Source organism: Lutzomyia longipalpis, chromosome 3 (assembly GCF_024334085.1).
Source record: "Lutzomyia longipalpis isolate SR_M1_2022 chromosome 3, ASM2433408v1".
Lineage (NCBI taxonomy): Eukaryota > Metazoa > Arthropoda > Insecta > Diptera > Psychodidae > Lutzomyia > Lutzomyia longipalpis.
This window is the reverse complement of record NC_074709.1, coordinates 27865563-27882220: the sequence shown is the minus strand read 5'-3', so window position 1 is coordinate 27882220 and position 16658 is coordinate 27865563. Positions and strand designations below refer to the sequence as shown.

General features: G+C 35.0%; 1 protein-coding gene across 16 annotated transcripts in view; it reads left to right on the top strand.

Moving 5' to 3' along the window:
- Nucleotides 1-16658, top strand: part of LOC129793612 (potassium voltage-gated channel subfamily KQT member 1) — a 151115-nt gene that overhangs the window by 78235 nt on the left and 56222 nt on the right. For 15 of the 16 annotated variants that reach the window (XM_055833750.1, XM_055833756.1, XM_055833749.1 and 12 more), the window contains one exon: nt 10062-10250. In XM_055833750.1, coding sequence (XP_055689725.1) covers nt 10062-10250 — 189 coding nt within the window. Of the gene's footprint in view, nt 1-7336; nt 7465-10061; nt 10251-16658 lie in introns of those variants that run through there. The other variant, XM_055833754.1, reaches the window with a different exon arrangement.

The window sequence follows — 16658 nt, the reverse complement described above, 5'->3', positions numbered from 1 at the left end:
TAGAAAACAAACAAAGGGAAGCTAGGGAATCACGAGCAAAAAGGATAGAACTAATTGCCCGCGTGTTCTACTTGCAAACGTCTCCCCACCCCCCTTTTTGTTGTTGTCCTTCCGCCAAATAAAGCTCCATAAAAGACTTTTTTTTGTAACATTTAAACCTCTTGCACTTGTGGTGTGGAAGCTTTCTTGCTGATGCTTCGGCAACATGGTTAAGATGGTTGTTTACGTGGTGGCTAGGCAAGAAATTAAACTCAATATCTTGTAGAGAAGAGACTTAATACTGTGTGTGTGTTGTGATATCTATATTGTCAAGAGGAGCAGAGGAGAGCCCATTGAGGAGGATCTTTGGAACAATATTTGAGTATTTACTTTAAATCTTATGTATCTACCTAGAAAGTTAAACTGAAACGATCCTTTTGGTTCGGTGTAATCAAAACTTTCTTTTTAAGGATGCGCTTTATTTACATTTCAAGACTTTCTCTATTGTGTTATCCCAACACAACTATATACTACCAACAACCAACCCACCCCCAGGGCTCCCACACCGTCATATCCCTTTTGTATTCGACACAGCAAAAATATATACATATCGACATTTTCCCAGAGAAATCCCATACTTGATTTTCCTCCCTAACGTATTATTTCCTTCATCATCTTTCTCCGCAATTTTCCCCGCAACATACACCCCTATGTGCATGCTACAATCCCACCCTTTGGCGATTGATTTCTCATGTTCAACGTCTTTTTCCCCCGCACATAGCCATTCGCAATAGTAGCAAAAAAATACATTTAAATTACATTTTAGCTCACGAATTACCTGTCAAGCTCAGACGGAAAGTTTATTATGCATTTTGTTGGTTTTTTTTTGTTGATGAAAAATTCAAAAGAATACCTCACCTCGGCGACTTCATTGATTTTTCAGGATGTGAAGGGATACCGCAATCCCGAATGTAATCATGGGGATTTGAGTATATTGCATATGTGGCATGTGTAGCCTGCCCTCCAATGCAACAGCGCACATCCTCCAGAGGAATCCCAGCTTCCCCCATGCCCCGTCTACCCTTTCATCATGTACTGAATGTGAATTAAATATTCAAATACGAAAAGTGTTGTTGCTCAAATACGAATGGAGAAAACACAGAACGAGAATCTCATATTGCAAGTTGAATTTTCACTGCAACATTCCCCCGTTCTATCCTATAACCCTCCCTCCTCCCAATACCAAACACCAAATTCCCATGAATAACACATTATTTACTCCACTACTGTATGAGAAAGGGGTGTTAGGAAAGCGGTTTCACCCAGCTAGAGAAAGGAAGGAACATCAGTAGAACAACTTGTTGGGTTTTTCCTTGATGCAAAAATCAAAAGGAAATGTTAAACAAGAAAGAAGATTTTTCTGTTGGAATTTTAAATTTGGAATTGGAAGTTCAAAGTATTCTGGGAATTTTTATTGAACTGAATATAAAGAAGGGGGGTTACAAAAAAAAGAATATAAAGAAAGGAAAGGAGTTTAGTTATTCTTAATGCTTTTTGAAATTTTTGTTAAAACACGTCGAATTAAGATCAATTTTAAACATAATTTTTGGGTTTATTCGTTATTTATCTCATTTCACTAATGCAACATTTCACTGTAACATTCTACAGAGTATTTATGTGCAACATTGAAAGCAATATAAAGCAGAAGAAATATTTGAAAGTATTTAAACAACTAAATGAGCGGAAATAGATAACTATTCTTACCAATTTCCGTCACATTTATTTTGACCCATTTTCATTGCATTTTATTTGTATTTGAAAGCTTAAAAGCTTTTTACAAATTATCAATTTAAAATTCTATTGCATTTTCCTAATTAATATTCTAAAGTGAAAACCATCCAGAGCCATTCAATTTAATGAGTGTATCTATGTGGATAAAATCTCTCTTAAAAAATGTACAACATTACCCTCTCTATGCAATTGCAAAGCCAAAATATTCAATAAAGGAAAATACATTACCATGTATTGACCATTTAGCAATTGAGAAAATTGCAGAGGAAATGGGAAGAAAAAGGAAAACATGTACACATGCTCATTTTTTTTTCCTCTCTGCCAAATTGCACACACACCGTGGAGGAAATTCCACCAAAATGCTCTTGTTTCTATTTACTCACACACGGCATACATTTTATTTATAGAACCTTCACATTTGGCTCTTTGCTTTCCATGCTAGAGTTCACACAGCACCGTGTCGTGCCGTCATCGATGACGTCATGTGGAAAAGTGCATTGAGGCAGCTTAAAATAAAATCACAAACTCAACCGGGTGATTCAACTAGTGGAGCGAATCGCAGAAAGTTCGCTCCACCAAAAAAGATTTTATAGCATCATTTGCGCTAATATGAACATGGGGGGAAAGGGAGAAAATCTTATTTAAGTTTTCTTTTAAAATCACTCCAAGTTGTAAAGTTTAGTGTGACAATGCAGTTTGAATTTATTTCCGGGAAAATTAGGTGGTACTACCTCGTACCTTTCCCTTCTTTTTCACGAAGTTTTTGGGGGAAAAGTTTCTTGAGTGGAACTACTGTGGGGAAAGTTTGTGACAATGAGAGGGAAATTAATCACAGCTTTTGTGGCTTTTTATTACACACTTTATGATCTTTGGAAAGATACTTTCTCAGGGAAATTTTTTGAAAGGAATTTATACTGACTTTCAGAAACTTAAAGGTTTGATTTAAGATAATCGAATTTGTAAGTTTGGTGATTAAACTGTTTGAAGAAATATCGAAAACTATTCACAGAATTTTCAGGAATATTTATATTTAAGGATTTTCTTGCTTACTTTCCTTAAAGTATCGAGAAAACTCATAAAGAAAATTAACAAATTAATTTAGGAATTTATAAGAAAGAAAATTCTCATTCATTCTTCTGCTGCAAAATTTAGGAGCTTTTCTGTTACGTATGTGGAAAGCTTTTCCACATAGTTACCAGGAAATTTTTTACTATACATAGCTGGATAGTTTTTCTTAAAAATTCTGCATGAAAATCCAGACGAACATAATTTAATTTATTTAATTCATCAAAGTTTCCATTTTGTCTCATTCTTTTTTTTTTAATTGAAAAGCTGTTAAAAAATTGATCTTTGGAAATATTTTTGGAGCTTTTCAGACACATTCAGTTAAGAAACTAAAGAGACTTAATAAAGCTTCTTTTAAAATGAAAACAAATATATATAGGAAAATTGCAATGGAGACGCCTGGTAATTTAATAGTTGTCTATTATATGTGATTGTTCATTGCACTTATTCTTCCGTAAAAGAAAATTGCAATGGAGACGCCTGGTCATTCTCTTGTTCTTTTATCTAAAAAAAAACTTGAATAAGACTTAAAAAAATAAATAAAATTCTGTGTTTTAGAGCATCATTCTTTAAAGTTTAATTAGAATTCTTTGAATATTTTCATTTAGTTTTTCCGACTAATTGAAAGCATTAAAAGAGCCTTTTTAGAAAGAAAAACCCCTGAATGTTTGTGGTTGCATTTGAATGGAAAAAATATCGTGAAAAATATGCAATGTTTTGTGGGAAGAAAATGGAAAATAGAGAGTAATTCACTCCACTCTGGATGAGGAGGAGAGCAAAACAAGATGATGAGAGCAAAAACACAAGTAAAATAGATAGAAAAGTTTGATAATAATAAATTTTGAATGTTGGAAGGAGAGAAGCGAGAAACGAATGAATAAAACGTCTGATTATCTTTGCTCCATTTTATTCCGCACAAGATTTGAAAATATACTATAAAATTTGTGAAGGAGTGTTGGGAATTTTTGGGGAGCTTCTATGTGAATGGTTTTAAGTTTTTTTTTCTTTCTGGGAGAGAGTGCGGCGGAGACTGTTTCAAATAACACGAATAGTATCAATTTTGATTCGGCACACAAAGAAACCCAACATTTTCGGGTTATTCGTGGGGCAAAGCGAAAAGGCAGAAAATAAGATTAGAAATAATCTCGTGCAAACCACTTGTGGTGTCTGCTGAGCATTAAATGTGCCTTTGTTCTAAAGGAGCGCACGACAGTGATTTTCGTGGTTATTCAGCTCTATTTCACATTGCTTGTCTCTGCAGCATAAAATACATGAAAATTTTCACACAAAAGTTAATTTCAAATTTTTTGGCAACGTGCAGTGACACCGCCGCGACATCATTTGCCAACAAAAGTGAATTGGCGATAGATTAGCGTGTATAACCCGACGCGATTGCCGGAGATTTCAATTTCAAGTGTGATCCTTATGTGTGGTGCTCTCCTACCTATATATATTTTTAAAAATAAAAAAAAAGAAAAAAGTGCTCAAACCTCCCCACTAATTTCTCAAACAAAACGCCTCCTAATGCTAAATTTAAGCTGTGTGCAAAAGCTGTGAGAAAATGCTTAAAATGTGTTTATGTGCCTCGCAAAATGTCTTAACTACATCCATTGTGTTTGAAACATCAATGACGGTGTGTTTATATACAATGTAGCAATTGCAACAAGTCATAATATTGACAGCACTATGTATATCCCATTTCCGTTCACATTAATTTTTTTTCTTTATTTTCATCTCATTTTCCACCCCCACACATGGAGTGTAGTCTCCCACACACACACACACTCCAGCCATAACCTTTGTGGAAAGATTTCACATCTTCTCCAACTCAGAAAAAAAAAATTCCTCCCTCGTGTTTTCCCAAGACTTTCAGACAAAAAAAAGCCCAAACAAAAAAAACGCGCCTATGTATAAAATTAGAGACGGTCAGACAGGAGGAGACAGCAAAAAAAAAAGAAATGTGTATCACTTTTTGATAGTGTGTTTATATTTATATCTGCAAAATCATGCTTCAAGACCTAAAAATAGCATAAATAAACTTTCAAAGATCAGTTTTTTTCACACCTCCACTTAAATGCTCCTCTTACATTTAATTGTATCGCACACAATCAATAATTGGAACTCACTCACAAAGCATAACATACAGCAAAGCGGAAGAGAATATTTTTAACAGTGGAATTAAATATGTAGTTACCTCCACATTGGTTATGGTGAAATATCTATTTTATTTCATGGGGGGAATAATAGCAAAATCTGCCGAAATTAATATAAATAAAACAGGGTGTGCAAAAATATTTTAATACATCGAGGAACTAAAAGGATCAGAAAGGATTTTATGAACAGATTTTTGAAAATATTAACTCATCTCGGCTTCATCTTGAGACGTCTCTGAGCATTTTTATTTTTCTTCGCTGTAAAAAATTATTACAAAATGTTCATTTGATAGTAATTTTTACAGTAATTTTTACAGTTACCCGGCTGGCAATGATTTTGTTACACGTCAAGTGTAAAATACCCTAATTTATATTAATATTGGACTTAAATGAAGGTCCGTAAGAAAATAATCGTTTGAACTCACACAATTTAAAGTTTTTTTATTAAATAAAATTGCATATTCCTTACACTACCAGGCGCCTCTATTTTTATACATAATGCTAATTTTGAAGCTAAAGTGTGTGTAAAAAAATAGAAAGCTATATCTCCATTAAAATTTTATTGAATTTTAGGCATTCTTATATAAAAAATGCAAAGATAAAAATTAAATATAGCATGGATGGAACAGTATAAAGCGAAAGAACGGTAAGTAAAACTTACGGGCTGTGATTCTTTCTTTGTCAGTGAAATGTGAAGATGGCTGAAAATTGAGGATGGGCAAATTTTGAGGAGAGAATTACTCGCGAGCCGAATCACAGCCAACGCGCAGAAATTTTAAAGAAATCCTTAATCGTGGCGGGCGTTGGCTGTGATTCGGCTCACGAGTAATTCTCTCCTCAAAATTTGCCCATCCTCAATTTTCAGCCATCTTCACATTTCACTGACAAAGAAAGAATCACAGCCCGTAAGTTTTACTTACCGTTCTTTCGCTTTATACTGTTCCATCCATGCTATATTTAATTTTTATCTTTGCATTTTTATATGTATATATAATGTATATATTTATGCATTTATATATATTTTACTTTACTTTTATATGTGTATATATAAAACGCCCCGCTTCGCGGGGCGTTGGTTTTATACACCTCAAGATATGACATGTTAACTTTGAAACGCGATATCTCCGGAACGGCTACATAGATTTTCTTCATTTTTGGCATGATAAAATATATTATAGCCAGCTATAACATATCAAAATTTGAAGCAATTCTATAAAGCGGTGCTCGAGATATTCATCGAAAACTCATCGAAAATTTTGTTTTCGATTTTAGCGCCACTTGCGGTCATTTTTTGAACTTGCAATGTTCCGAGCAGTTGTAGGGCTCATTAATATCTTTCATTTGAGCCCGAGTTGATCAAAATCGGTCAAGCCGTTCTCGAGTTATGGCCGATTTTCGATGAAAAATTGTGGCGGCCATATTGGCTAAACGGCTTGGCCGATTTTCGAAAATGAGGTATCGTTGGAAAGGTCTTGATGGCCCCTACAACATATCAAAATTTCAGACCTCTAGCTATAATAGTGACTGAGATATAGCGAAAACAAAATTTGTGGGTTATTCAAAATGGCGGACGGGGGGGTGGGGGGTCGGATCTGACGTCATAATCGGATGTCTTCCACCCGATATATGAACTTTGCCGTTGACCGCAAGTTTCTATCTATTACCATTCTCTCACAATTTAGCGTTATATTCCGGCCGGCCGGCCGGCCGGCCGGACACATTTTTGGCGCATACGTTTTTTGGAATGTGGGGACCCTAATTCGTGCTCATCCCAAGTTTGAGCCCGATCTGACGACTTTGCATTTTAGAGTGTACACAGAAGCTGTGCTTCTTTCAAGAAAGAATCACAGCTAAAACTACATATTATGCTTCATATCAAACTATTTAATTATAATTTTTCAAATGTTTCGGCATTTTTGGATTTTTTAAAAAGCTCATAGATCTCTAAAAGCTCTAATAAAATAACTCTTTAACGAATCTTTTCTATTTACTTAAAGCTTTAATAAATTCCTCAGCAAATTATCGAGATATTCCCATAATTTTTTTTAAAAGATTTATACACTTCTCATGGGACACCCTATGGTGTGCTTTCTTTAGCCAGCTGTAAGCTTTTCTGGTGTAAAGCAAAAAGTACATTAATTTTAAGTGTTTTTGGCATTTTGCCACTCTTCCTTTTATTGTTGCATTTAGCGCTCGTCGTTGTTGAAATGGTCTAACAATTAATTCCGCATATGTCCCATCATTGTCAATGAGAGGAACTTTCGGCCCCTTGCCCTGTGTGACGAGTCAATGAATCATTTACAGCTCTGCCAAAGGACTCCACTTTCATGACCTCTGATTTGAGCAATACCCATCACATTGGGGTACCCATAATTCAGTTGATACTCGACGAAGCCCTCGATGGTGCCACAGACGATGGAAATTCAGAAAGTGATTCTGTAAATTCTGACAGACTTTCACGGCTCTCCATACAGAGGTTTGAACTTTTACCAAAACCTCTTGTTTATATACATTTCGTGTGCCACAGTTTGGATGCCCTTCAGAACATAGAAAAACTATGTAGACTAAAAACCACTCACTAAGAGACTTTTGCGTGAATTCTGTGTGGTTATTTTAAACAAAGAGGTGTCGGACAACACTTTTCCCTCCTCCTTGGAAAAGTTCTTCGATGTTCAAATTAAAATTCTAACGTATAAAGTGTCTAGTATAATGCAAGAATTTTCTTGTCTTGCAAAATGCCAAGCATAGAATACAAATTAAAGTTCTGCACAGTGTAGTTTAATAATAAATATTTCTTAATTAAACGTCTTCTTGCACAGACACACAAAGTTTGAAATTTCATCTTCTGTTACCGCCTAAGCGGTATGAGTTTCTCTTTTAAAATTACTTTAGAAATTTATATATAAAATAGTTTTCCTTCTTGTGGAGGCAAGTGGAAGAAAAAACATGCCGTCGTAACGAGAGATAAAATGTTTTTGAAATGTGGAAGATGGAAATCGCTTGTTAGAGTTTCTTTCTTTGAATTGTAACAAGTCTCCATTTTCCACTTTTTTTTCTTCTTGCACCACTTTTCCATAACTTTTCGCTGGGAATCGTAAGTCGAGGTGGGAAAAAAACAGAAATAACAACGCAGAAAATATTCTGTTTACAGTGGGAAATTTTAGAAGGATTCAGGTATTGAGAGGATTTCAATAAAATCAACTTCTGATGCAATTTTCACGCGGCTTCGGTTTTTAAAAAATATTAAGTTAAAACCTTCAACAATTTAGTGCTTTTTGAGCCAATAGTCGAATAAATTTTCGAAGCTTTTCTAATTTAAATAGTATTTTGATAAATAAATTCATAAATAAAAATGTTTTCCAATGGCTCACAAAATAATTAACCAAAAAGTAAACTAATTGATAGATTTTACTGAATCCAGATAGTTTTGGAAAAGCTTTGTGGCTTTTAGAAAAGTTAGGGGATTTCAAAAATCCATTAATTTTTTTTTAATCTTTTCCCCATAAAATGGGTAAAACTTTCCAACTTTTGAAGGGTTACCGTTAATGGCTTTTCCTGGAATGATTGAGGGAAAAACTAAATACCCAACATACACCGGAAGTTACGTACATATGGGGGGAAGATGGCCCAAATCCGACCTTTTGAGAATTTTCAAAACCAAACTTTGAAGGATTAAGGACAGAGATTCTATTTGTTTTAATACACTGAAATACTCTTTTATAAAAAGTTATTTTTAAAGCAAATTCTTTGTATTCTTTAAGCCTTATCCGAAATACATAGAGTCAGTTATGTATATATAACTAACAAAGCTCCAACAATACAGCAAGGTGAACTTTTCCTGTGGGAAAGCACATCAAGTTCTTCTTTAATCCACCCCCGCAGGAAATGTTTAGCAATGAATGCAAATTTATCTCACAAGAAAAAGGAGCGTTGCGGATTTATAAAAAAAAAAGTGAAAGAAAAAATAACATGCACCATGGGAATACCTAAAAATGTACATTGCAACCACCCCCAGTGCTACCTACATACATAGCGTATGTCATAGTTTCTGCTTTATTGCAAAAATGCTTTTGAAATATATTTTGTGGGAGCATTGAAATGGAACATAACTATTTATGACCCCTGAGGGGGGAGTAAAAAGAGCTCTATTTCAACAAACCCAAATGTGCACGTAAATTGTGAAATTTATGAATAAGAACACCTTTGGGGTGAAACAGGTGTGAAATAGATTCATCGTTAATAAACATTTTATGGAATATTTCCAACGAATTTTGCATCCTCGCAGGCGCTTCTCTCTCTACGGTGCATGGCCTGGCCCGAAGAGGCTTCTTCACTGTACTTTAGTGCAACTCCTGCACCTCCTAATAAATAGGCATACGCCTGCACATGCATAAAGACCCTAGAATGCGTCCATTGAGGTGGATTTCATATGACAAGAATCTCTATTGGTTAGACAATTTAATTTGTTGCAGCACACAGCATAAATACATACCCATTGGGCTAGATTAAAGCTGTTGCTCACAAAATATTTTAGATGGCATGATTCCAACAGATGCTAAATTATTTGTGAAAATATGCAAAATATATCATAAGCAACATAACACAGCAAATATGTATATTAGAAATTAGACACTTTGACAATTTATTGATTTATGCGTGTTTATAAATAATTATAATGCAATGAAAATTTGTAAATTTGCATTTTAAATTGAAATTTTGCACATAGTAAATTCCCACTTTCGCAATATTTTGTGCAAATATCAAATGCAAATCAAAATTGATTACAAAATTCTTCCGCAAAATGTAAAATTAACCAATTCAACCCCTGAAATTCAGCATTTTCGATAAGGGATGATTTAATTTTATCACACTGTAATTTAAAATTTCAATTGAAATACGATTTATCTGAAAATCATTAAAGAAAATAATCTTTACCTGACTTCTGCGCCATCTGTTGAAACAAAATTCACCACTCAGCGCCATCTTTTGAGAAAATTCACCGAGATATTATATCACTGTGTTATTCGAATATTTAATTAATAAATTTTCACTTTTTTTTTTTATTTCTTTCAGTGCTTGCAAGCTCTCTGACAAACATTCGGCCGATCGGCTTGCCAGGCCCCGAATGTCTCTGTTGGGGAAGCCACTTAATTACAACAGGGGCGCACGTCGAGATGCCCGCTACCGCCGCCTACAGTCGAGAGTCTACAACTTTCTGGAGCGCCCCCGTGGGTTTCCGGCAGTTTTTTACCACGTTCTAGTGTAAGTAAAACCGTCCATTGTAGTCGCCACCAACTGCCCGCCCCTGTCAAAACCACCCCTTTTCTTTAACCCAACTCCCCCACCCACCCCATTGTATTGTGCTTAACAAGGCAAAGGGGCCATTAATCAAAACTTAATAGTGCCGACGACTGCGGAGATATTACAGAGAAAGCGAAGACTTTTTTTTACGAGGATTATAAAAAGTCACAAAGGGGTGGGGTGCGAAGGGGGAAGAAAAAGAGTGAATATCTTCAACAGCAGAAGGATCCTTAAATTCTGAATAGCCCTATAAAAAACCTTCCAAGTGTATATTGAGAAAAATGTGTCGCATTTGAAAAATACAAACAGTTTTATATATTTTAATGCGCGAAAATATAATGAAGTTTTTTTTATTAGACATTCCGAAAGTCCGGATATTATTTTTATTCAATTCGAGGATGGTTTGTATTTTTAGGTTAGTTTTCGGATATTTTTTTCGTAGGAAAATTGGAGCATTCGGAAAGGTTCCGGAAGGGTTTATTCTTAAAGAGCTGGTTTGAAGGATTCATAGCAAAAGGTTTGTTCCGGGTTTTTTCGTCTATTAAATGAGACTATTTAACCGTACACCTTGCCTTTTAAATTCAATCTGTTATTTTGCCGCCAAGTCAGTCCTTTTTTCCCACTTCTCTATTTTCACCACTATTATTATCTCGCTTCGAGTGCGCGCCAAATTCAAATATTATTTTTCATAAAATTTCGAAATATACCTTAAAATAATTTTTATTTCTTTTAATTTAAAGATATAAATAAATTTGGATAGATTAGGCTGGAGAGGATCTTTTGATTTTTTTTTTCAAGAATTCTTAATCATTTGGAAATTGAGGAGAATAATCCTCAGAAGTTCAGTCAAAGTTAATACATAGAAAATTCAGCAATACCCACCCTGAGTTTTCCTGATTAATCAACTCAAGTGTAATAAATTAATGGAATCTATCAGTTCCTATTCTATGTATTTTGCTATATACTCCATATGCTTTACATATAATTTAGGTATTTACTTAAAAAGTTAATTTTCTCCACATGAACGTTTGACTTGAAGTGTTGATGTTGGAGAAAATGTATACCTATAATGAAATTGATTAACATGTCGATGCACTTTTCCTTTCAAAAGTTAACTTTATTAGTTAATATTTTCTCTCAGTATATGTATGTACATATAATAGTATATAACTTGAGTGTTTTGCACTTTTGCCGGGGCGAAACTTACTCTGTTGCACCACGTTGGAGCTTTAATAATGTAATGTGTGCCAGTCAGTCTCAATCCCTGTGCAAAACTCTAAAACTTCATCAATTTATGTAGGTATCCAGTTTGCTATGTACATTATATAAATAGAGAGAAAAGTTTTATAGACGTTGGTATGTAACAGAAAAAATGCATTAGCATTATGAAAAGGGGATATTTTGGGGACACGAAAAAAGGGATAGATGATTGGGCATGCTGCGGTAGTGCTTCGTTAATCTTTTTTGCCTTCTTTCAACGCCGTGGTGGGTGGTACGGAGGGAGGGAGGACTGCGAAAATTGCTCTGTGAAGTGTAACATTATTATTGTGACAAGGACACAAACAATTTGACTGTGAGGGATAAGGAAGGCTCTCTCGAGGGACGAAGAGAAGAACTTGAGAATATTGACTTTTTATCGCACCAAATGACGATGATTTCATGGATGACGTATTTTCTCGCTTGGCCCTTCATAGAAAAACCATCAAATTATTGGCTCACACCACCAACACCGCGCCACATTGATTTCCCATTAGACGGAGATGGGAAAAGTGAAAATGAAGCGATTAGGGTTGGGAGATAGCAACAATCTTTCCTCGCACTCCCACACGCACACACAATGGGGGTTGTGTACCACCCACCCACCCACATGAAAGGGTCTTCAAAGCCACCACTTCTCAACACCCCTCCCACCCCTTGTCTTCAATCTCACCCAATTCGGCATTGTAAATTTGATTGAATTTAATTTTACCCACGAAAATTAAACTCCACAAGAAAATGAATTAAATTTTCCCCAAAGCACGAAGGTAAATTATTTCCACAACGGGCAACGATGCGGGGGAGTTCACGGGCGAAGGCACTGGCATGAGCTTGATGCCCTACAATTTGCCAAAAAGGTGTTGTGCGCGGGACGGGGGGGATGCGCACAAAACTAAAGAAAGGGTTAACAGCAAAAGGAAGATTCTCCATTGTCGTATAAGTTTTACGCATACATATTTCTCAATTCCTTTTGTTCCACAGACAAACTGAAGCGTTATTGGGGCATCTCAATGGTACACCGTCGCACAGGGATAAATATGTACCTGGTTGGGAAGATTAAAACAGTAAATTTCACTATGAAATTACCATATGTACGAAAACTTCGATATGAGGGTTCCCACCACCAACCAGGGATACAAGAAGACAGCAGAGAACTCTCCAGACCTAATTAAAACTTAATTCATGTCATTTTTTAAGGGACACCCCTGTCTGTGATTTAAATTCCACCCACCTTGGAAGAAAATGTGGAATTTATATCTCTAAAATCCTCATAATTGATGGAAAACAATTCATTAAAGTTTACATTCAAGCGCGTAGGAATTTCGTACGTATGAGGAAATTTATAGCAATTCTTAGAAGCTCCTAATACCCTTACATCGCCTATCTTCTTGCCAAAAATGGAATGCCCATTGAATTACACGTGAGAGGAATTCTTAATGAAAATTTTCTATGCGAGCTTTCAGTGCTTTCACGCCAGAAAATGCAAATTTATCTCCACCATGCAATCAGAGTGTGGAAAAATCTGCAATATATCACCAATTAATTGATTTTTGACATGATCCTCACTGTAAGAGTTGAATTTAATTGCAGAATTAAATGAAGATTTCAAAGAAACATTAAAAAAATATTCAGAAAAAGGAGAGAAACGAATAAATTGGGAGTGGAGCTTGAGAAATAATAAAAGCGATGCATGGAATATTAAAAATTTTTAAATCGTTGCACGAAACTTGAAAGAAATATCCCTTTGAAAATCTTAGGAAACTTGAAAATTGTTCTTTGTGATACCTAAAGAATAGTCCAAAAATTCTAGAAAAAAAACCTGAAAATTGTTCCACAAAACCCAAAAATTGCTTCACTAAACTGCAGGAACCAAAATAAGGTTTTGTATTACCCGAGAAATCAAAAAAAATTAAACAAAATTAATGGAAAGAAATTAAACAAAAATTTAGGCTTCACAATTATTAATTTCTTAAAAAAATATATTTTTCTTACTCTTAGTTTTCTCTCTCTTTATCGATCTTTCATAAAGCTTTTAAGGTCAAAATTATACCATCCTCCCCTATTTATTCAAAATCTCCTTTTCTATTGCAAATTCCGTTTATTGGAATTTTTAAAAAAGAAATTGTTTGCTTTCGATTAAAGACTTCCTCGCTCAATGAGAAAGTTGAAACAATGAACAGTGAATTCCATTGAATCATTTCGTATTAATTTGCAACCCTTCATCAGGTATTGCGTGGTCTGAGTTGTCGTCAGAAATCCAATCAACTTTCCCAATGAAATTGAACACAATAAAATACCTTCATAGCTGAGATTGCGCACAAAATATCCTCTTAATGTTTCTCCATAGTCATTGAAAGTGGTCTGTTTTGCGAGGTATATAGTAGAAGAATTTGCCCCTCTCTCCCTTTTTTCGTGCTTTCAAGTGGCAGTTAGAAGTTGAAGCTCTTGAAAGTTAAGTTAAATTCACGATCAATTTCATCCTTCATCCCTTTTATTTCGTCTACTACTTCATAATGGAACACTTTGTCAAAGTTAATGGAACATGCTGTATACTTTTATTTTATGATTGTTGTAACCTCTTCTGTACTCTGCCCCCTCCACGCAACCCCTAATTCCACTAGGGTACAAGACAAGGGGGAAAACCTTTCCCATTTCTCTGTTTCTTAGAGTACAAAATATGGATGTTTCTTTATCAAATCTCCACTCTTTGTGTAATTTATTTATTAATTTCCAAACGTGGCGGAGGCGTGCCATCGCGAATGTATAAAGTTTGTTAAATTTCCATCAATTTTGCGAAATTACAAAGTGAATTTGAGGAATTTGAGGGCTTTGGCGTGTTAAGCATTAATACACCATATTGAGTGCTAAAACGATAAACGAGAATCAATCTCATCCTTTCAATTTGAGAAGCTGTGTGAGCACAGGGTGTGTGTTGGAAAAGTAATTACATTCACACGTGGAAAACTCCTTTTCCGGATTCTTTTTCCGGTGAATTCTCTTTTTTTCCCCGACGTTTGTGAAATTATTAAACGAGCACCTCATGGGGCGGAGGGTTGCGATGCTCCCACGTGAGTAATGCTATTTTATTCATTTCTCAATATCTCTCGCCAAATCTCACCGGATTGAGAGAGAAAAAACCGTTGGTGGAAATTCACAATGTAGCCCACACAATGTGAATGAAAGAAGGTGGAAAATTGCTATTCAATAATGAGATGGAGTACACCGGAAGAAATGGTGTTGGAGCTTTTCCCAACTATATATAGCGTACAAGTGGAGGGTGTTGATTTCAAGGATCGTGTTGGATGGTTCAAGATAAAATGCCATGTAGCACCACCTCAACGATAGAGAGGGAGAGGCTTTTTTCTGTAAAAATGGTGTTGTGTCGGCATGAATTTTTAAAACCTAATCTCCAAAGGCAGATGCAATGAAAACGAAATGAAAAATGCCTTTTCCTCAAAAAAAAAATTCAATTGCCGTTGGCGCATTTAAGCGCGAGATTAAATTTTGAGCTGGAAACGTTAGATTGGTATTCAAATGGAAAATCATGGAGGGAATTTTATTACAAATCAAATTCATTCTCGCCTATAATATTGCCAGTGTGAAAAAGTTTCTTTATTGTGCTATAAAATTGATTTCCCCTTATATTAACTTTTCAAATAGTTCCTTATATTTGCAAAAGTTTATTTCCTCCATGGTGAGAAAATATTTCAAGATAAAAGCTCCCTCTGAGTGAGAAAGCTCACGACACTTCCTGTTCAAATATAAATAAACTAAATATACATATGTACTTTTCAACCACACACAGAAGGAGCTTTTTATTCAATTTCACAAAACTTGGGCACACGGAATGTGTGCGAGTACCTTCCCAAAAAGTAAATGCAATCAAGTACTGCAGTGAAAGCTCCTTTCGTGCCGCAAACCGTGACATCACCTGTCCAAAAAGTCTAAAGTCACACTTTAGCGTTTTACAGCTCCTTCCCCGCCCCAAAAGTTTCGGAGAGGGCAAAAAAAGGGAAAATTTATTTGATATTTACATAGAAAATGCATGGAATAAATTGCAGCTGTTCCATAAAACTTAAAGGGGAGCCGCTCTTGAGGAATTTCTTCAACGTCTACCCATCTCCACACACTGCCAAATGCCATGTCCTCACTCCCACTCTCTCTGTACCCACTGCTGGGCGTCCTTTCAGACACGAATATCTGCATTGCTGAGTAATCATTCAGCAAAAAAAAAAGTTTTATTAAAAAAACGAGACCCTCACGCTTTTCGATATAAATAAACACTGGTGACACGGAGTGCACACATAATTTAATGTCGTGTGGATTTGTTTGTTGTATGAAGCAGATTTATTAAAACACAAATCAATCGAAAATCCGGGTTTAAATTGATTAATTCTGCCAAAACAATCGCTAAAGGAAACGATAAAATATATTATTTTCATTTAAAATACGATTTTTGAATGAAAGATTCATTCTTAAACGCATTTATTAGCTTTAAAATATTTATTTCTTCTCGTTAAAGTATTTAATATCTCTATCTCGGTGTCGAGAATTTCTTGTGATACATTTGAATTTAATTTATTTTCATGAATCAATCTTAGATTTAAAAAGAAAACTGTGACGTTTCTTTCTTTATTTTAAATTCTTCTATTCATTCTTTAAAGAGATCACGACGAATTTTGAGGTTATCTCAAATCTATTTGAACAAATTCGTTTTTCTCTATAATTTTATTCTCTGTTTCAAAGACAATTTTAAACACTTTAGGAGACTATTCTACCGTATTTTAAGTTACTTTTCGAAACAAAATTAAAAGGAATGTATTTGAAACTTTTTAAATGAAATTATTATGCGAATCATCACTGTAGATCTTATTCAATCTAATTAATTTTTTCCCATTCAAATAACATTAAAACTTTACTTCCAACGAAATTCAAAAGAATTCACTTCAAGCTATGTCCAAATAAGAAAAAATTGCAAATCTGTTATACGAATCATCACTGTTTTCTCACACAACACCACCCTCCGTGCTGTGACGAGCCAATGTATGTTTGTAAATATTTGTTAGCTATGGGCACAAATTTTCTCCCTCATTTTCCTATCTTTCCTCATTA